This window comes from Sphaerodactylus townsendi, linkage group LG10, assembly GCF_021028975.2.
Source record: "Sphaerodactylus townsendi isolate TG3544 linkage group LG10, MPM_Stown_v2.3, whole genome shotgun sequence".
Classification (NCBI taxonomy): Eukaryota; Metazoa; Chordata; class Lepidosauria; order Squamata; family Sphaerodactylidae; genus Sphaerodactylus; species Sphaerodactylus townsendi.
In genome coordinates, this window is record NC_059434.1 from 5,939,767 (window position 1) to 5,961,853 (window position 22,087).

General features: G+C 48.7%; 1 protein-coding gene across 1 annotated transcript in view; it reads right to left on the reverse strand.

Moving 5' to 3' along the window:
• The window catches only part of PROM1 (prominin 1), a 66,436-nt gene extending 46,997 nt beyond the window's left edge, over window positions 1-19,439 (reverse strand). The window contains exons 1-7 of the mRNA XM_048508703.1: window positions 19,380-19,439; window positions 18,641-18,874; window positions 15,549-15,623; window positions 13,425-13,488; window positions 9,788-9,796; window positions 5,223-5,382; window positions 983-1,135 (exon numbers count right to left, since the gene is read on the reverse strand). Coding sequence (XP_048364660.1) covers window positions 983-1,135; window positions 5,223-5,382; window positions 9,788-9,796; window positions 13,425-13,488; window positions 15,549-15,623; window positions 18,641-18,874; window positions 19,380-19,439 — 755 coding nt within the window. The remainder of the gene's footprint in view (window positions 1-982; window positions 1,136-5,222; window positions 5,383-9,787; window positions 9,797-13,424; window positions 13,489-15,548; window positions 15,624-18,640; window positions 18,875-19,379) is intronic.
• Between the last annotated feature and the right edge of the window lie 2,648 nt (window positions 19,440-22,087).

The window sequence follows — 22,087 nt, forward strand, 5'->3', positions numbered from 1 at the left end:
GACATCTTTGGGAACACACTTAGATTTTGTAACTTGTAAACCAGCTTTAGATGTAAAGATATTAATCAAAGCTCTGTGTTAATATAATGTCTTTTGCATTAAATTACTTCAAGTAATCCTCATTATATTTTAGCATAATTATTTACATTTTCCCAATACATACATTTCCCCCTTTTATCCCTCCCCCTAAAAATTATGTCTTAACGGTTTTTCAACCAAACAGCAGTAAGTTCATTCTTTGTTCTCCCATATTTGAAATGTTATTTTATGATTGAACGCTGTGTTTTAATGTACACCACTACTAAATGTATGGTGCTTGTTTATTTATTTATGACTATAGCCTGTGCTGACATTTTATTTTATTTTATTTTATGATTTTACATTTTATGTTTTCATTACTATTGATTGTTTCCTGATTGCTTACTAGACCTATATGACAATCATTAAGTGCTGTACCTTATGATTCTTGACAAATGTATTTTTCTTTTATGTACACTGAGAGCATATGCACCGGAGACAAATTCCTTGTGTGTCCAATCACACTTGGCCAATAAAGATTCTATTCTATTCTATTCTCTATTCTATTTACCTGGTGTGAACCGCCCTGAGCCCTTCGGGGGAGGGCGGTATATAAGTTTAATAATAAATAAAATAAATAAAAATAAATAAGTGTAGGACACATTTCCTGGGCTATGCCTGCACAGCTTTCTCTCTCTCATCATCTTAAGAATTCCACAACCTAGAAAGAGAGCTTGAACATTTTTATCTTAAGCAAACCCAACAGGAAGAGAAAAGCTGAAACCCTGCCTAATGAACAGTTCTGTGAAATGCAAAACCTTCCACAATGCACTGTGAAACATGGCTTGCCCCCAGAGAAAGATGGGGAACGTTGATTTTTGGTGTTCTGCTTTGGATACTGTCCCCCAATTTCTTCGATACAGTCCTGCTGACCAGGTAAGATTGTAAAGGAGCAAGAACTCACGCCATCAAGAAGTTTCCTCCAGTGTTCGAGATACAGCCTCTCGTTGTGGGTGTGGCATTTTTGTCAAAACCGCAGGTACCACACAACAGTCCCAGGTAGTAAAAGACGAGGATGAGGATCACCACGCAGCAGAGAATTAAGCAACCCAGCCACCTGAGCAAGGACAGGTTTTTTGCGTCAGACATATGGTGGGTACAACATTTAACAAGGCAATCGGAGAGAAAAGCAGCCGTCTCTTATAAGATGGCGAAGAAAGTCATGCCAAAAATATTAAAAAGCTCCTGAATTTTTTTTGTTTCAATTCTGCTTTTAAATCCAGGAAAATGAGTGCAAAGCTCCAAGACACCTTTGAGATCCCACTGTCATGGACTAGCCCACTATAGCATGGAAGAATGGCCATTGGGAGACGAGGAGGACAACCAGTCCCCAAGCCCCACCTTGGCAGACCCTCAGGGGTGTAGCGAGGGAGAAGTGCGCCTGGGGGCGTGTGTGCCCTGCGCCCCTGCCACACCCACACCACGCCCACGCACAGCAAGCGCTTGGGGCAAGACACCCCTCCCCTCCCCCGGCAGCTACGCATCTGCAGACACTTCCTGTGTCTACACAAGCTTCTCAGACCTTTGGATCTAAGAAACGTCTGCCATTACAGCTTGAGTAGCATTTTCTCTCAGCTCCTTTAAACTGCAAATTTCTTCAAGACATTTAATAAGTTTGAGAACTTCCACACAAACAGAGCATGCTCAGCTTTCCCATCAACCTTCTGCCGGCAAGGATCAGACGAGGGGGGCTCAGCCTTTTCTGGCCTGCAAGTACCTCTGCAATTATGACACGGTGCTGAGCACGACTACACAATAAGTGCAGCAAGAGGCAAAAACAACCACAACATGACTTCTGCAGGAGGCAAAGCCAAGCGCACCATGTCAGGGAGCCAGGTTGTCCATAATCCACATAGCAACACGTCAACATTCCAGCCAAGTAGTTCTGTTTAACAGCAGACCTTTTACAATTAAAGATCCTTGTACCCTGGTGGCAGCTGTTACTGAAGCAACTTTAAAAACTCTGCTCAGCCAATCAGATTTCCAAGGGCTAATCCCTACCGCCGTGGTGGTGAACCTTTGGCACTCCAGATGTCATGGACTACAATTCCCATCAGCCCCTGCCAGCATGGCCAATTGTAGGGGCTGATGGGAATTGTCGTCCATAACATCTGGAGTGCCAAAGGTTCGCCACCACTGCAGGGGCCTGACCACTTTCTAAAAATACTGGACAGGAAAAGTACAGAAGGGCGCCAGGTTGGGGACCCCGTATTAGAATGGTACTCCTCCTTCCCCACAAATCTGAGGCTTTGGAGTGAACTGACAACCTATTATGGTCTCATTTCAAGTGAACAAGACCCCGGGACACGGAGCTCAGAGGCAGGCATCCGCTATGAGGGTACTTTGTTTTTCTAGGCAGCATTTTTTAAAAATTCCAAACAGCTTTTATCTGAGTATTTTAGCAACAGAGAGTCTGAAAAGTGTGTTATTGTAGGTTATCATTTTATTTATTTATTTATTTGATTGAATTTATATCCCACTCCTTCCCAACCAACGTTGGCCTCAGAATGGCAACCAATAAAAATACTGCTAGCAACTGTTTTATTGGGCACTTTTGCACATGCAGAATAATGCATTTTCAATCCACTTTCACAATTGTTTGCAAGTGGGTTTTGCTGTTTCGCACAGTAAAATTCAGCTGCAAAAGTGCATTGAAAGTGGATTGAAAGTGCATTATTCTGCATGTGCAAAAGTGCCCATTGTTAAAATGTTGTGTTATTAATAGTTTTATTAATAGGTGTTTTGTTGTTAACACGCTGCTTTAAATTTTTGCTTTGTTGCACATGTTTACTGTAATTTTATTGTGACCTTTTGTAAACCGCCTTGGATATAGATGATAGGAAAGCGGTATATAAATATTTTAAATAAACCAAGAAATAAATGTCGTGAATATGATTAGATTTCAGGGCAACGGCCACTGCCTTCGATTTGTGCCGATGTTTTTCTGCTATACTTCTACGGAACCTTGAGGTTTTTACACACAAATGAAATCCAGTTTGAAGAATAACCTCTAAAACTCGTGACATAAAAGCAATGTAGCAGTTTGCAAAGAAACACAGACGGAAAGGAAGAACACAGAGAAAGCTGGCGTGAGTCCAGGATAGTTCTGAATCAAGTCCTACTTGCAACCCGCCTCATCCTCCAAATCGCTCCAGAAGGTTTACGGGAAGTAACTGAAGGTGTTCTCACAGCCACCTTGTGATAATGAGAGACAAGCACATACTACAGGTGGGATCCAGCAGGTTCTCACAGGTTCCCGAGAGTAGGTTACTAATTATTTGTGTGTGCCGAGAGGCGGTTACTAATTGGTGATTTTGCCACGTGATTTTTGCCTTAGTTACGCCCCTCCTCTCAGCAGTAGCGCGCAGAACTTGAAGCAGTCTAGCAGGAGGTGCACCGGTGGGCGTGGCAGCCTGCGCCTGCGTGCATTCGTTTCCTGCCCAAGGACCGGCGCAGCGGTTGCGTCCTTGCCACAGCCCCGCCCAGCAGTGCCCCGCCCCTGGAATGCCCGGCCACACCGCCGTTGTGCCCCGCCCATTCCCATTGGCGCTACGCCACAGTTTGAATCCCACCACCATGGGAACCTGTTACTAAAATTTTTGGATCCCACCACTGGTGGGGTTGCCAAACTCTATGATAGGTGAAGAGATCTCTCAGAATTACAAATGATAGCCAAACAGAGAGCTGGTGCTGTGGAGAAAACCAGGCCTCATCCTCATCCCAAGACCAGTCCTTTCTCCGTTCTTCGATAGAACCAGGCCCGAGTCTCCCTCCTGTCCCTTCAGGTGATTTACCGTTCCTCATGCAACACTATTGCTTCTCTAAATTAAGCTCATCTAGGCTTCTAACCACTGGTGGGATCCAAAAATTTTAGTAACAGGTTCCCATGGTGGTGGGATTCAAACAGTGGCGTAGCGCCAATGGGGCTGGGCGGGGCACGATGGGGGCGTGGCTTGGCATTCCAGGGGCGGGGCATTAATAATTTCTCTGTTACTGTAAAAAACTCTTACTGTAAAAAAAAGTTCCTAATTTCCAGCTGGTACCTTTCTGTCCATAATTTAAACTCATTATAGCAAGTCCTATTGTCTGCTGCCAACAGAAACAACTACTTCTCCTCTAATTGACTGCCTGTCAAATACTTAATACTTTCAAATACCTAATTTTGTTTCTAGAAATCAAAAGAAGGATACTTTCCTTAAACAAGGAACTTGACCATATTTCTAAAACATGTTTTTAAAACAGCCCAACAGGGAGATTTATCCCGTTTTCTACCTTCGCTAACCAGCCACATAGGACACAACAGGACTTCATGATTTTTGGACCGAATGGAATTTCTAACGGAAAAGCAGGCCCAATTAGTAACCCCCTCTTGGCACACACAAACAATTAGTAACCCCCTCTCGGCACACACAAACAATTAGTAACCCCCTCTCGGCACACACAAACAATTAGTAACCCCCTCTCGGCACACACAAACAATTAGTAACCCCCTCTCGGCACACACAAACAATTAGTAACCCCCTCTCGGCACACACAAACAATTAGTAACCCCCTCTCGGCACACACAAACAATTAGTAACCCCCTCTCGGCACACACAAACAATTAGTAACCCCCTCTCGGCACACACAAACAATTAGTAACCCCCTCTCGGCACACACAAATAATTAGTAACCCCCTCTCGGGAGCTGGTGGGAACCTGCTGGATCCCACCTCTGCTTCTAACTTTATCCACCAGGAGTAAGCATCTGCTGTGATTGATCAAGCGGGCAACTTCCCCAAAAATTATTTATTTATCATCTCCTTAAGAAGATGTGTTTAAATCTACCCCTTCCTCTCCAGGGTAAATTTAATCGCAGTTCAATTCCTCACTAACTAGTTTTTTTTTTCCTGGTGGGACTTAAATTTCGAGGGCGTTTCAAATTAGTCTGCTGATTTGATTTACCTGAACTTTCAAACTTTCAAGTCCTTCAACACGCTGCATCTAGTTTTCCTGCAGATTGTACTCCGTTGGGATTCTCTCCCCCAACATGAACGACCCTGTTGCCAGTTTAACTTGGGGGAAATAGCATTTTCATCGGCGTTAGACTTTGGTATTCTAGAAGCTTAGCCTTTGCCCGTTATTACCGAAATAGTATGCACATACCTGTAGAAATCATACTGCTCCACTAAAGGAAAATAATCTTCTACATAGGCCTGACCCTGAGTAAGATATATAGCGAAGTCTGTCAGTGTCTTCTGGATAGGAAGTGTTTTAGTAAAGGTTGTGATATTTGAACCAATGGCTTCCAGGACATTTTTGATATCTGGAAAAAAAGGAGCACATTTATGACCGTTGCCTTACAGCTGCACAGGACAAAACGACATACGAACGAAAAGACTTCCTGACTTGCAGCCATATGAAGCAAAACAAAGCGTGAAGAAAAGCAAGCCACAAACACGATTCCAGTGTCAGAGAGCAGCATTTGACCACATGCAACCAACATGGAGTGCAAAACAAAAAGTCTATGCATGTTCATGTGAGCTAAAATTTTCTGCTTCTGTATGCCGAGGAAGGCAATGGCAAACCACCTCGGAATGTCTCTTCCCTTGCAAACCCTATAGGGCAGGAGTGGCCAACCTATGGCACCCCAGATGTTCATGGACTACAATTCCCATCAGCCCCTGCCAGCATGGCCAATTGGCTAAGCTTCTAAAATACCAAAGTCTAGAATACCAAAGAATACCATGGCTAAGCTTCTAGAATACCAAAGTCTAACGCCGATGAAAATGCTATTTCCAATTGGCCATGCTGGCAGGGGCTGATGGGAATTGTAGTCCATGAACATCTGGGGTGCCATAGGTTGGCCACCCCTACCCTATAGGGTTGCCATAAATCAGCTGTGACTTGATAGCAAAAATAAACCAATTCATAACAAGGCCTGGCCTGGATAATCATAACCTAGAGCTAGCCCAAACTGTCAGATCTTGGAAGCGAAGCGGGGTTGGCCCTGGTTAGTATTTGGATGGAGGACCACCAAGGAAAGTCTACGGTTGCCATGTGGAGGCAGGCAATGGCAAACCACCTTGGAATGTCTCTTGCCTTGAAAACCCTACAGGGGTCGCGATAAATCAGGTGTGACTTGACGACATCGAAAAATGTTCATAATAAGCCTATGAACCGGTTCTCACTGGGGTGGGAAAGTTCTCTCTGAACTGCGGTGCATTTGGGTTTGCTTGAACTCAAGATGGAATACTGCCCAATCTTGGAGGAGGGGATCGGCATACATAGAAACACAGGCCCCTTCTGCACACGCAAAATAATGGGTTTTCAAACCACTTTCACAGCTGTTTGCAAGTGGATTTTGCCATTCCGCACAGCTTCAAAGAGCACTGAAAGCAGTTTGAAAGTGCATTATTCTGCATGTGCAGAATGAGCCACAGTTAGCAAGAAGAAGGAATCTAACAAACCTTCCTTCTGACATGCCAGTATGACCCAGTCCAATCCAGACAGAAGGCCCAGCACCACAAGATGGCATCTCACAGATCTGTTCTGCTATTCAATGGTAGCGCCTTCCTCCAGTGCCCAGTGCCGCTGTAAACACAACTTGGGAAGGTGCCACTATGAACACAACAGATCCATGGGACCCAATCCATCACATTTGTCTCTCAACAATACACCGAGATGTTTGCTTGAACTGGTGTTTGGCTGAACGATGCCCAATCGGCCGGATTTATTCCGGATACAGATCAGATGGTCAGATATCTTGGTCAAAACATACACTATACAATCCAGCCAAATCATTCCTTTGGCCCCAGGGTACGAGCCCAAGAGGGCACCCGAAATTCAGAGGGTTGTGATTTCTTCCGGGAAGTTACAATCAAGCCTACAGAATGGGTGCTGTACAAACCCCACCAGAGGGAATAAGAACTATACACAAGTATAGCTGTGATCTTTCTAACTCCTGAACCTTTAAACCCCGGGGTCTGTGCAAAAGATGTAATTTCTAGGGATGATTATGAAACCATGTTAGACAGTTTGTTTAATCAAATTAGGGTCCCGTCCCACCCCCCACGCCAACCAAATAGGCAACCATACAATAAGCTGCCCAAAAACAGTATACACTTTTGGCGTTTTTATTTTTACCAGAACACTGGGGATATCGATGTAAAATCCCATAGGTCTAGGGATCTGTGACCCTAAAAAACCCCTCTAGGTTACAAAATAGAAGTCAAAAGGAAAATTGGGGGGGGGACTTTTAAAGCGTATAAAATGCTAATAATTTTGAACAGAATATTGTTAGTTTCCCCATCCGTAGCACAGAAAACTACACACTCCTGTAACAGAAGAACAGAAACTTATTTCGAATTAGTCCTCAGAGTGTTCCAAGAGTCTTAACTTCCCAGTTTCTAAATCGTTTAGTCACTGAAATCAAAGGGCCTTCTGTTATTTTGTTGGCGTGTACACTGTGACGTGTGTGCACTATTCCTACAATCTCCACTTCTCAGGATTACAGAACTGTATAGCCTTGAGAGAACATCTTCTCCCTAGTGTTCATGAACTCATGGGAGATTGCGAAATGGGGAAGAGCATCCTCTTTTGAATCCTTCAGTTTTGTTCCTCTAGATCCAAGAAAAGTGACAGAAAATTGTCGAAGGCTTTCATGGCCGGACTCAACTGGTTGTGGTGTGTTTTCCGGGCTGTATGGCCGTGGTCTGGTAGATCTTCCTAACGTTTCGCCTGCATCTGTGGCTGGCATCTTCAGAGGTATATTTGTTTGTTTGTTTGTTTGTGTGTTCGTTCGTTCATGGATGGATGGATGGATGGATGGATGGATGGATGGATGGATGGATGGATGGATGGATGGATGGATGGATGGATGGATGGATGGATGGATGGATGGATGGATGGATGGATGGATGGATGGATGGATGGGTTTTTTATACCGCCCTACCCCCGAAGGGCTCTGGGCAGTGCACAACACAATTTCTACATATAGCATATAGAGACAAAACCCCATTAGATTAAAATAAATTTAAATTTAACACACAGCGGTTTAAAATTTAAAACACAGAGAGAAGTGTGTTACACACTATTCCCTTCTCACTGGACACAGTGTGTGACACACTTCTCTTTGGGGTACACCTCTGAAGATGTCACTCACAGATGCAGGCGAAACGTTAGGAACAAGATCTACCAGATCACGGCCACACAGCCCAGAAAACCCGCAACAACCAGTTGACAGAAAATTGTTGGGAGATAAACCTCTGGATTCAAGATAAGAAATTCCAATTGGAAGAAGTTGGAGGAGTGTCGTATTCCCTGACAGCATCTCTGCCAACAGCAGGAGCCGACGTTTTGACAGCCTTCTGAGTTTCATGGGGACAAACAAAATCACCAGTAGCAAAAAAATGGGGTTTTCTAGATCTGCCAGAACTCTACTTTAGAATCTACACATGAGAACCGAGATACGGTTTTCTCTCCCCTACAGACGTTTATCATCAAAACAGTCTGCAATGCACAGTACTTGGGATGAGTATGCTCATCCACCGGGGCTTTGGAGCGTCCAGCCGCTGATATGAGTGCCCCTTTCACCCTCCTGTATTTCGGGCCATTACCATCTATGGGCCCCATTCTTTTTCTCCCCTTCTGGGAGAGTCTAATAGGAATTGTTGCGGGCATTGTTGTTATTATTTGCTGCATTTTAACTCAACTTATTTAAAATCTATTATGTAATTATAATTTTCTGTTGTTCACCGCCCAGAGCCCTTCGGGGGTTGGGCGGTATATAAGATTTATAAATAATAATAATAATAAATAATATACTGGATGATCTCATCCTGAAACGGCCAAGGACGCCCGCTGCTCATTACTGCTGTAGGTTTGACAGCTGCTAATCAAATTTTGATTGATTGATTTTTGAAATGATGAAGTGTTATAAACTTGGGGCACAGTACAACCCAGACAATAGGCAAAGACAGACAGAACGTTCGTACAGGACTCACAGGAGCCCGGCTGCATCACGATTTACGAGCCAGGGAATCAAACACTGGTTCCAGTGACAGTCTTGCTTTCTTCCAAAGCTCCCAGGCAGGCTGTCTGCTGGTTTGGGGTTGTTGTTTTTAAAGGGCTGCACGTATGTACATTGATCTGAATATTTATTTATAAGCCCCACCTACCTCGCAGGGTGTTTGTTGTGAGGGGGGAAGGGAAAGGAGTTTGTAAGCCCCTTTGAGTCTCCTTACAGGCAAGAAAGGCCCGGGGATATAGATCCAACTCTTCTTCTCCTCCTCATAATTTAAGTGCAAAACTGATCCGACAGTCTTGGTATATAACACCATGGGCAGCAAGCTTTTTTCCCATCCAAATGAATAAAGTAGGTTTGAATCAAATAAGGTACGCATGTTACGTCTTCTTTTTATCCCAAAGCAAGCACTTTTAAGTCCCACCAGTGCCAAAGGGAGAGAGAGTTAAGAACACCCTTAATTCTCTCGCTAAAAACAATAACTCATGTACAGAAAACAACACAATGGGAAAAAAGCTTAATGATTTAATGCATATTAACAGCTAGTGAGGAGCAGATGATTTTGCACATAGCATCTCCCAGATGAAATTAATTCAATTAAACCGCATGGTACGTTGAGAAAGCTTTGATAACTTTTTCCCTGAAAGAGGTTTACAATATGCCACATGTTTATATCCATACCACATTTCGTGATTAGCAAACTTACAAGGAACGGCTGCTTATATTTGCAGAGCAGGTCCACAATGCAAGAATAAAAATTAAAAGAGGTTAATACATATTCTGGCGTTCCATGTCCTTCTGCCAACAGCTAATGAGTTACCTATTCTTAAAGGGCTTAAGGGCTTCGCTCTGCAGGGCTTGAATGCCACAACACCAACAACAACACACCTCCCCCACCACGTTGTACATTAAAGTAATTCTAAAGTAGGGAGAGCCAAATGGAACCTTAAGGGCCAAATCCAAATCCAAGAAAATTTATGCTGGACCCAGACAGGACTGTCAAATATGAATGGTGTACGTTTCTGTTTTTAACGTTTGTGTGGTTTTGCTCAGAAGGAACAGCAAAATAATTTCAAAGTTGTAAGAATTAAAGTGCTGCATATCTTCATGTTGTATCTTTTTTTTTGAACTGTATATGCCAGTGATGGCGAACCGATGGCACAGGTGCAAGAGGTGGAACTCGGAGCCCTCTCTGTGGGCACGCGCACACAGAGTTCGTCATGTGGGGTCAGAAAATCACCACCACCCCCATACACACACATCTATTTTATTTATTTATTTATTTATTTATTTGTTTGTTTGTTTGTTTGTTTATTTGTTTGTTTATGGGATTTTTGCACTGCCCAACCCCCGAAGGTCTCTGGGCGGTGCACAACACAGATTCCACATACAAAATATACAGACAAAAACCCCATTAAATTAAAATTTAGATTTAAATTTAAAATTTTAAAACACAGTGGTAGATTCAATAAAAATGGCGTCTAGACTGGCCTGGGCCACTGAGCACGACGTGCGTGCACCACGGTGAGCAGGGAGGACTCGGCTGGCGGGCCTGGTGCCTGTGCTCCAGGTGGCTGCTGCCCGAGGGGGGGAGGGCGCAGAGGAGGCAGAGATGCTAGAGAGGCACAGAGTGGTGCGCGCGGGACTTGCTGGAGGCTAGAGCAGGCTGGCCCCTGCTCGAGCGGGTGGGGCAGAAGTTTTTTCTAAACTAAGACCTCAGCATTCAGGTTAAATTGCCGAGTTGGCACTTTGCGATAAATAAGTGGGGTTTGGGTTGCAGTTTGGGCACTCGGTCTCAAAAAGGTTCGCCACCACTGGTATATGCTATGTGTATGTTCATTTGCAAACATGTAAGTAATGTTACCCCTGAGTACCTATGCTTAACGTGCCATGATAACTGATGCTGATCTTATCAGATTTTGTACCATTTTGTCCATAGTATATTGATCATAAAGCCACATTTTGGTGGGACTGTTAGCTAGCATAAATTTTTACTAGGATGCTGAAAAAATTATATTTTTGTTGTCTGATTGTGATGCACCTGCATCATACTGCATCATGGACAGATTTATGGAGAAGTCGATCTCTGGCTACCAATCTTGATCCTCTTTGATCTCAGATTGCAAGTGCCTTAACAGACCAGGTGATCGGGAGCAACAGCAGCAGCAGAAGGCCATTGCTTTCACCTCCTGCATGTGAGCTCCCAAAGGCACCTGGTGGGCCACTGCGAGTAGCAGAGAGCTGGGCTAGATGGACTCTGGTCTGATCCAGCAGGCTCGTTCTTATGTTCTTAAGGCCATTGCTTTCACCTCCTGCACATGAGCTCCCAAAGGCACCTGGTGGGCCACTGCGAGTAGCAGAGAGCTGGGCTAGATGGACTCTGGTCTGATCCAGCTGGCTTGTTCTTATGTTCTTATGTTCTTATACTGAATGGCCTCATTTGCTTTTGCAGCAAAGACAATGAGGATTAAAGGGGCATCCAAGGAAGCATCCATTTAGTTTTCTCAAGTTGACACATTTTAATCGATTTTCCTAAATTTCACTATTTTACTTGTCAACGCCTAACACGTGTACTTACATTGTCTATGTATTTGTATCATTATATATCTGTTTTACCAAATTTGTAATGGCCAATGGCCATATAAAATCAACTGACGCTGATCAAGATGATACCAAAAGAAAAACTGGAAGGACCAACTCAGTGTACTGGTTAAGAGAGGTGGATTCTAATCTGGTGAACTGGGTTTATTTATTGGCTATAATGTGCTGCTGCCGCCGCCGCCGCCCCCCCCCCCCCTTTTTGGGCTCCAGGTGGCTTACAACATTTTATGACACAAATATAAGCATTTAAAACATTTCAAAATGACAACATAGTTTAAATCGATATTCCATTTAATGCAAAGATTGTCATGGCCTTATATAAAGTCACAGCGACTGCACTTGGAGTCCCAGTCCAGTTCTACCGCCACATCTCAAAAAAAGGGGATATTGAAGAGATAGAAAAAGTGCAGAGAAGGGCAACGTAGGATGATTGAGGGATCTGGAACATCTTCCCTATGAGGGAGAGGCTGCAGCGTTTGGGACTCCTTTAGTTTGGAGAGGAGACGCCTGAGTGGGGGGGATAATGATTGAAGTCTATAAAATTATGCATGGGGTAGAAAAAATAGCTGACAATAATGTTGACACATGGGGTAGAAAAAAAAATGTTCTCACAATACTCAGGAACCAGGGGCAATAGGCATTGAAAAATGCTGGGGGGAAGAATTAGGACTAATAAAAGGAAACACTTCTTCACGCAACGTGTGATTGGTGTTTGGAATATGCTGCCATAGGAGGTGGTGATGGCCACTAACCTGGATAGCTTTAAAAGGGGCTTGGACAGATTGATGGAGGAGAAGTCGAGTCTATGGCTACCAATCTTGATCACCTCTTTGATCTGAGATTGTAACAAATGCCTTAACAGACCAAAGGTGCTCAGGGAGTTGGCAATGCCGCAGAAGGCCATTGCTTTCACCTCCTGCAGGTGAGCTCCCAAAGGCACCTGGTGGGCCACTGCGAGTAGCAGAGAGCTGGACTAGATGGACTCTGGTCTGATCCAGCTGGCTTGTTCTTATGTTCTTTCTTATGTTCCATATTCATGGCTACCTCCAAGATGGTGAAAAACAATAACAGATTCCTTGAGGGAATCAATGGACAGATGGTACCATAGCTGCCTCAACCATATGCCTTTGCTCCCCCACCTGAAGCCTGCTGGGTAACAGTGACAGTTCTCTCAGCCCCACCTACCTCAAAAGGTGTCTGTTGTGGGGAGAGCAAGGGAAGGAGTTTGTAAGCTGCTATGAGACTCTTTACAGTTGAGAAAAGCTGGGTATAAACCCAAACTCTTCTTAAATGTAGGCAAACCTGTTGGGTTCCTCAGTCGTGACGTCCACACTATTAAGCAGCAAAACTTTACTGAGAAGCTTGAGCTAAATTGTGGGACGTAAATTCTGGAAGCAGCGGCCCAGAAACCAGACCAATTCCATCCTCGAATTATACTCCCCCCCCCACACACATATAAATAACTTCCTGAGGCCTTAACGTGTGGCAAACAATAAATACATTCCAGTTCTATCAAAAAGGTATTAGCAATACTACAATGAACATTCAGCACAAAATCAGCGTGGACATTATTTTGGCAAATTGCAGCTAGACATTTAAATAGCAATCCATCAGCTGCTCATATTTGCTTTTCTAAGAGACAAGGACTTTGCTAACAAAAGCTAAACGCATACTAAGACAACAGCTCACTCAAAGCATTTAAACTGTCGTAGCTAGAGAACTAATTCTCTTTTCTTTCTCACCTGATAAAATGTTCCTCGTTTGATTGAGCACCAAATCGGGCGTATCGTTAAATGCTGCATAACCCTAGAATTAAAAACTGAGATGTCCAAGAGCATCTTGGATACAAAAGGTCTGTTTATTTCTGTTTCTGAAAAGTCAGGAGTCACCACATTTTTTAAGTTAGGTGGCTTAAAAAAGCAAGCTGGAATATCGCTAGAATATATGCCAAAGAGTCATGATTTCAAGCTGACTTCTTTTCAATCCGGTTACATTTTGCTCAGAGCTAATTCACACCTCCGCAAACACACCTGTCCAGGTTCTAGTTCATAAGTCAATCCTGGTGTTAACATGGGTTAACCAATAAAATAAAAGAAGCTCAAGAAAGCTCAAGCCGATACAGAATAAAATCTATTTGATTTTTATTCAGCCAACAGGGGCAATATTGTATCAGAGGAGCCAATTGGCCATGCTGGAAGGGGCTGATGGGAATTGTAGTCCATAACATCTGGAGGGCCAAAGGTTCACCACCGCGGGCCTATGCAATGGCCTTATGCCAGTCTTTTGTTGGCATCAGTTGCCAGCAGCTGAGGGGATGTTTCTGGGCTCAGTGTCTTGCTCTGGGCACACGCCGGTGTGGGGGCGGGGGCGTTCCAGGCAGTGGCGGGACTCAGCAGATTCACACCACTTCGGCAGAACCGGTTGTTAAAATGGTGCTTGTAAACCACCAGTTGTTAAATTATTGGAATACCACCACCGGAACCGGTTGTTAAATTATGTGAATCCCACCACTGGTTCCGGGACGTGGTGGGGGCACAGGGCCCACACGTGGCCCGGGCGCGGTTCCCCCTCCCTCCGCCCCTGCCTAGGCTGAAAGCCCTCAGGAGCTGTCTAAGGTTGGTTCCACCCCCCAGGAACACCCCGGACTGCCACTATGGGTGCAGGTGTGGGCTCTTGCAGCGGTGGCAGCGTCTGTGCCAAGCCACTGTAGAGTTCTGTGGCACCCTACCACTGGCGTTACAGCCCATCTCAATGGTGTGGGTGCCACTTATGTTGCCTGGACTGGCAATGATGCCGGTGGAAGGGTCGCTCTGCCTCCACAGCCCTCCTCGCCACTCCCAGTGTATTTCACTGATGCAGATGGTACAATTTAAGGCATATTAAAACTCACAACTCCCTACTGGGTGATACTTTGGTTCAGACCTAATTAAAGAATTCTGTCGGCTCAAAGTACCCAGTCCCAGAGGAGGTTACCCTCTGCACCCCTGAATGATTAACTGCTCTGGTCTTTTCAGATCGTAGCCATGTGGGTCTGCAGTAGAACAGCAAAATTTGGGTCCAGCAGCCTCTTGGGAGACCAACAAGATGTTCAGGGCAGAAGCTTCGGAGATACCTACCAGACAAAAGGAGTGCTGACTCTCGAAAGCTGACACTTGGCAAATTTGATTGGTCTGTTGTGTGCTCTCCTCCTAATTCACCTCTACCTTGTGCAGGTAAGTCTTGTCCCATCTCTCTATAGAAGCTATCCCTCAAGTACCAAGACATATGAGAACCATATGAGGAGCAGCAGTGGCGTAGGAGGTTAAGAGCTCGTGTATCTAATCTGGAGGAACCAGGTTTGATTCCCAGCTCTGCCGCCTGAGCTGTGGAGGCTTATCTGGGGAATTCAGATTAGCCTGTACACTCCCACACAGGCCAGCTGGGTGACCTTGGGCTAGTCACAGCTTCTGGGAGCTCTCTCAGCCCCACCCACCTCACAGGGTGTTTGTTGTGAGGGGCAAAGGGCAAGGAGATTGTCAGCCCCTTTGAGTCTCCTACAGGAGAGAAAGGGGGGATATAAATCCAAAACTCCTCCACTTGTTTAAAAAGGCAGTTGCCTGCTTCTTTTGTTCACAAATCACCGTCTGAGATATCCTCCTCCTGGAAGCCTGTCAGGTCTGAGTAGCAAATTCTCTCTTGTGCAAGAGTGGCATGCACCTCCAGTTTTAATTCAGACACAAAGGCTGTGCCTCTCCCTCTCTGCATGCACAGTCTACTTCTCAGGATAATCTAATGTGCCAACCCACACAAACTAGCAGCATCAATCCGCTTTCCCTGAGCAGAATAAAAGCCCCCCGTTCCCAAAGAAAATGTTTTCTAAATCCTACCTTTTGAACCAGACTGGAAAGGTCTATTTTAAGGACTTCATTGACTTTGGCAAGTTGAGCGCTCACTCCGGGCAACTGGAAGAAGGGGGGGGGGGAAGGGGGGGGGGAGAAAATGCCTCTATATCAAATTTGTTCCAATTCCACACATGCAGTTTGTAACAGCATTCAAGATTTAGATCAGGGGTCTGCAACCTGCGGCTCTCCAGATGTTCATGGACTACAAATCCCATCAGCCCCTGCCAGCATGGCCAATCAAATAATAAATAAAATAAATAATCAAATAATAATCAATAATCAATCAATAATAAATAATCAATCAAAAAATCAATAATCAATCAATCAATAAGCAATCAATCAAATAATAATAAATAATCAATAATCAATAATCAAATAATCAAATAATAAATAAATAAAATAAATAAATAAATTGGCCATTCTGTAGTCCATGAACATCTGGAGAGCCGCAGATTGCAGACCCCTGATTAGACCATCCCTGCTATTCCTTTTTTGCTAGTGTTTATTATGCTTCTATCCTGCTCTCCCTAGGAGGTACCTGGGTTGTCTCCCTCACCTGGTCAGCTTGAACAACGAGAAACTCCAATGAAGAAAACCTCCACAAGAAAACCACCCTTCAGGCCACGATTGCTGTTTCTTTCTACTCACAAGGAGGACTTCGCTTGCAAGCAGACTTTTTCTTCCATGCAGGCTACAAATCAGTGGGTTTTCTTTGTTTTATTTATTGAACACAGTTCCATGCCACCTTTCTACCCAAATAGGGTTCCCAAAGTTAGTGAACCTCAAAACGTTAAAGACATATCCACATTAAAATGTTTGAGACATTAAAAAGCATGCAAAGTTAAGTATATATAAAATATTTAAACCATTAAATAGAACACACAAAATACACATAACCAAACCAGGGAAGAGTCAATAGGAGTCCCTAGGGGTATGCCAAAATAAATAAAAAAGTCTTCACCCATGATACCTTAAACCAGGGGTGGGCAATTATTTTTTCCATGGGGCCGCATAAGAAACAGAAAATATTGTGGAGGGCCGGGCCAAAAGGCAGGGGGGCGAGGTGCTTTTGAAAGCCCCGCAGAAGCCGGCAGCCAAGGCAACCGGCTTCTGCGGGGCTTTCAAAGGTGCCGTGCTCCCCAGCACAGCAGGGGGGCCAGTCAGGTTCATACGGCGGGCCGGATGTGGCCCGTGGGCCGTATAATGCCCAGGTCTGCCTTAAACAATACTTGCATTGTTTAAATTGGTCATTGTGGAATTTTCTGGAATTTTCTGAAAGATCCTTTGGGGGAGAAAAAGGGCACAGAAATGTCCAAACTACACCCCGCTGGGAGAGCTACTGCAGCTATTGTGTTCAATTTCAGACTGTAGGTCTTTGAGATGTGGGGGGGCAGGGTGGGGTGGGGTGGGGGGCCGTCTTGGCCATCCAAACCACCAAAAAACAGAATGCAATCATTCATTCACGTTTTCAGAGTTTATGCCAAAACAAAAAGGGTTCTGCATGTATATGCAACAAAAGAAAAAAATCACAGTTTGATTAGACAAAATGCATATCTGTGATATCTGTGTTTGTCCAACCCGCTGTTCCGAGCGCAGATCCATGAGCTTCCACACTGTCTGCACTGAAGGCATTTATTCGTATGTGTTTGTGTGTGTATGTGTGTTATCACATGAGAAGCTGCCTTAAATAGAGTCAAACCAGGGGCTCCACTTGGTCTATCCTAACTGGTAGCACTTCTGTAGAGTCTTGGGCAGAAAAATATCTTTCCTGACACACCAGGCAATCCCTGGCCTGTCTCTTGAAACAGTCTCCAGTGTTGGGAAAGACAATTTCTGCAGAAGGCTCTATATTTTCACCCTTATTACACAAGAAGAAAAATTAAAAAGCGGAACAAAATGTGAACAAAAAAATCTAAAAACAAAAAAAAGCCAGAAAGAAAAGGTATCTATCGAAATGCAAAATAGTAGAAGAAAGAAGAAAGAAGAAGCAGCAGAAGAAGGCTCATTCCGCACATGCAGAATAATGCACTTTCAAACTGCTTTCAGTGCTCTTTGAAGCTGTGCGGAATAGCAAAATCCACTTGCAAACAGTTGTGAAAGTGGTTTGAAAACGCATTATTTTGCGTGTGCGGAAGGGGCCGAAGAAGCAGAAGAAGAAGCAGAAGAAGAAGCAGCAGAAGCTGCAGCAGAAGAAGCAGAAGCAGAAGCAGCAGAGGAAGCAGAAGAAGCAGAAGCAGAAGCAGAAGAAGCAGAAGAAGCAGAAGAAGAAGAAGAAGAAGAAGAAGCAGAAGAAGAAGCAGAAGAAGCAGAAGAAGCAGAAGAAGAAGCAGAAGAAGAAGCAGAAGAAGCAGAAGAAGAAGAAGAAGAAGAAGCAGAAGAAGCAGAAGAAGCAAAAGCAGAAGTAGAGAAGAAGAAGCAGCAGAAGCAGAAGCAGAAGCAGCAGAAGCAGCAGAAGCAGAAGAAGAAGCAGAAGAAGCAGAGGAAGCAGAAGCAGAAGCAGAAGAAGAAGAAGCAGCAGAAGAAGCAGAAGAAGCAGCAGAAGAAGCAGAAGCAGAAGAAGTGAGTTTGGATTTATATCCCCCCCTTTCTCTTCTGTAAGGAGACTCAAAGGGGCTTACAAACTCCTTCCCCTTCCCCCCTTTTATCACAGTATCTGTACCATCGGAACAGACACTGTTTTCTGTTTTATGGCTATCGAAAAGCAGAATAATTTTTTCAGTTTGGGAATTGCCTCAGTTTGGGAAATGTCTCAGTAGGAATTTCAACACTTGCTGGAAGCTGACTCAGGGTCTGGCTTCCCTGTCACTACCCATCATCCCCTGCAATAACCTGCGTCAGGAAGCATACTCTTGTGCCATGTGTGAGCCAAGATCACATCCCAGAATGCTGTGCAACACACATGGTTCTTCACGAGGTAAATCAGAGCAGGAAGTTGAGGGCCACTAGCGGCCAACATTGTGCGGTAAGAGGGAGTGCTTTAGTGCGTGGAGATCTCAAGCACACCACCCCCACTGGCAACTTGAAAGGGTACAAAGACAAACCAAGACTCTTAGAAACGCAGCCGGCATCTTTCTTACTCGGCTGAAGTTCGCGTTGATGCTCAGCTGACTCAAGGAGTTTCTGATCACGTTGCAGATGGAGGCCGCCTGGGCAGTGGCGCACGCCGAATCGTTGAGCGTGTTCATGAGGTGGCTCTTGACGTCCGTCAGGTTGCCCTGCAGCCTCTCCGTGCCCTCTTGCAAGACCTCCACGGAGACGTTCACATTCTCCAACGCCTCCTTGGTTTCTCGAATAGCTGCAAGGATTAAAAACTAGTCAAAACGAGCTCTTCGGGAATCAAACCCGGTTCCTCCAGATTAGATACATGAGCTCTTAACCACAAAGAGCTATTGCCCACAAAAGGTGAAAGAAGTTCAACTAGCAGTCTATCAAAACCTTGGGGGAAAAAAAGAACGTCTCAAGCTTTCCTCATCACTAAGGGCTTCCTTCCACCTCTGTCCAGCTGCATGTAGCCGGAGCTGCACTTGGCAAGTACTCCTTCATCCAGCAATATTTAAGACAGGTGTGGCAAGAGAGAGTTTTGACTCCACCCACAAAACACCTTGTTTGCGAGCCCGGTGGTCAGAGACGGCCCTTCTTCTACATCTCCTCTGCTTCTCGAATGGTTGGGCCAAGCTAATACCGCTCCCAGGGGCCGGATTCAGTTCAGGAGTCTACGGTTGCCATAAGCTTCCTACTGAGGGACACTGTGGTGGGCTTCCAGGATAGGCTTTCAGTAAAAAACAGAAGTGCGAAGGGGTGCATATCTTACTCTACTGCTTTACGCAGGCCTGAGCCCATGAAGCTGCCGTGGACGTCCTCAGACCCTTGGCCCATGGAGGCCAGTATTGCCTGCACTGGCTGGCAGCAGCTCTTCAAAGTGCCAGGCTGAGGTCGCTGTTTAAATCTCACCACCATGGGAACCGGTTATTAAAATTTTTGGATCCCACCACTGGTGGGGTGGCCAAACTCCATGATAGGTGAAGAGATCTCTCAGAATTACAAATGATCGCCAACCAGAGAGCTGGTGCTTTGGAGAAAAACAGGCCTCATCCTCATCCCAAGGCCAGCCCTTTCTCCGTTCTTCGACAGAACCGGGCCCGAGTCTCCCTCTTGTCCCTTCAGGGGATTTACCGTTCCTCATGCAACACTATTGATTCTCTAAATTAAGCTCACCTAGGCTTCTAACCAGTGGTGGGATCCAAAAATTTTAGTAACAGGTTCCCACGGTGGTGGGATTCCAACAATGGCGTAGGGCCAATGGGCTGGGTGGGGCACGACGGGGGCGTGGCTGGGCATTCCGGGGTCGGGGCATTAATAATAACTTCTCCGTCATCGGCTACCTGATCTTAATTTTTAACCAGAGATGCTGGGGACTGAGGCTGGGACCTTCTGAATGCCAGATACTGCACCACTGAGCTAAGGTCCCTCTCCACGGCATGACACTCAAATATGACTTGTTACACATAGGCACAGCACATGAATATTAAGGTTCAGGGCATCACTACGACAAAACCACTATGGCAGAGCAGGACTAGCCACAGAACAGTGGTCTGGGGTGGGGGAGGGGGACACGCACAAAATGCTGGGAAGCGTCACACAGGCCCTTCCTACAAAGTGTCCTCGGCTATTTCTGAAAGATCAGTCCCAGCAAACCAGAACAGGGTGCATCCTGGGGATTTCCAAAGCATCCAATCAGATGGAGCAAAGTCAGAACTGGCTCTTTGCACAAGATGCTTTGGGGGCAACACAAACAGGCCCCACGGCACCCCCTATCACAGTGGTGGCGAACCTTTGGCACTCCAGATGTTATGGACTCCCCCCCCCCCCCCCCCCCCCCCCCCCCCCCACATCACACCCCCCCCCCCCCCACCCCCCCCCCCCCCCACCCCCCCCCCCCCCCACCCCCCCCCCCCCCCACCCCCCCCCCCCCCCACCCCCCCCCCCCCCCACCCCCCCCCCCCCCCACCCCCCCCCCCCCCCACCCCCCCCCCCCCCCACCCCCCCCCCCCCCCACCCCCCCCCCCCCCCACCCCCCCCCCCCCCCACCCCCCCCCCCCCCCACCCCCCCCCCCCCCCACCCCCCCCCCCCCCCACCCCCCCCCCCCCCCACCCCCCCCCCCCCCCACCCCCCCCCCCCCCCACCCCCCCCCCCCCCCACCCCCCCCCCCCCCCACCCCCCCCCCCCCCCACCCCCCCCCCCCCCCACCCCCCCCCCCCCCCACCCCCCCCCCCCCCCACCCCCCCCCCCCCCCACCCCCCCCCCCCCCCACCCCCCCCCCCCCCCACCCCCCCCCCCCCCCACCCCCCCCCCCCCCCACCCCCCCCCCCCCCCACCCCCCCCCCCCCCCACCCCCCCCCCCCCCCACCCCCCCCCCCCCCCACCCCCCCCCCCCCCCACCCCCCCCCCCCCCCACCCCCCCCCCCCCCCACCCCCCCCCCCCCCCACCCCCCCCCCCCCCCACCCCCCCCCCCCCCCACCCCCCCCCCCCCCCACCCCCCCCCCCCCCCACCCCCCCCCCCCCCCACCCCCCCCCCCCCCCACCCCCCCCCCCCCCCACCCCCCCCCCCCCCCACCCCCCCCCCCCCCCACCCCCCCCCCCCCCCACCCCCCCCCCCCCCCACCCCCCCCCCCCCCCACCCCCCCCCCCCCCCACCCCCCCCCCCCCCCACCCCCCCCCCCCCCCACCCCCCCCCCCCCCCACCCCCCCCCCCCCCCACCCCCCCCCCCCCCCACCCCCCCCCCCCCCCACCCCCCCCCCCCCCCACCCCCCCCCCCCCCCACCCCCCCCCCCCCCCACCCCCCCCCCCCCCCACCCCCCCCCCCCCCCACCCCCCCCCCCCCCCACCCCCCCCCCCCCCCACCCCCCCCCCCCCCCACCCCCCCCCCCCCCCACCCCCCCCCCCCCCCACCCCCCCCCCCCCCCACCCCCCCCCCCCCCCACCCCCCCCCCCCCCCACCCCCCCCCCCCCCCACCCCCCCCCCCCCCCACCCCCCCCCCCCCCCACCCCCCCCCCCCCCCACCCCCCCCCCCCCCCACCCCCCCCCCCCCCCACCCCCCCCCCCCCCCACCCCCCCCCCCCCCCACCCCCCCCCCCCCCCACCCCCCCCCCCCCCCACCCCCCCCCCCCCCCACCCCCCCCCCCCCCCACCCCCCCCCCCCCCCACCCCCCCCCCCCCCCACCCCCCCCCCCCCCCACCCCCCCCCCCCCCCACCCCCCCCCCCCCCCACCCCCCCCCCCCCCCACCCCCCCCCCCCCCCACCCCCCCCCCCCCCCACCCCCCCCCCCCCCCACCCCCCCCCCCCCCCACCCCCCCCCCCCCCCACCCCCCCCCCCCCCCACCCCCCCCCCCCCCCACCCCCCCCCCCCCCCACCCCCCCCCCCCCCCACCCCCCCCCCCCCCCACCCCCCCCCCCCCCCACCCCCCCCCCCCCCCACCCCCCCCCCCCCCCACCCCCCCCCCCCCCCACCCCCCCCCCCCC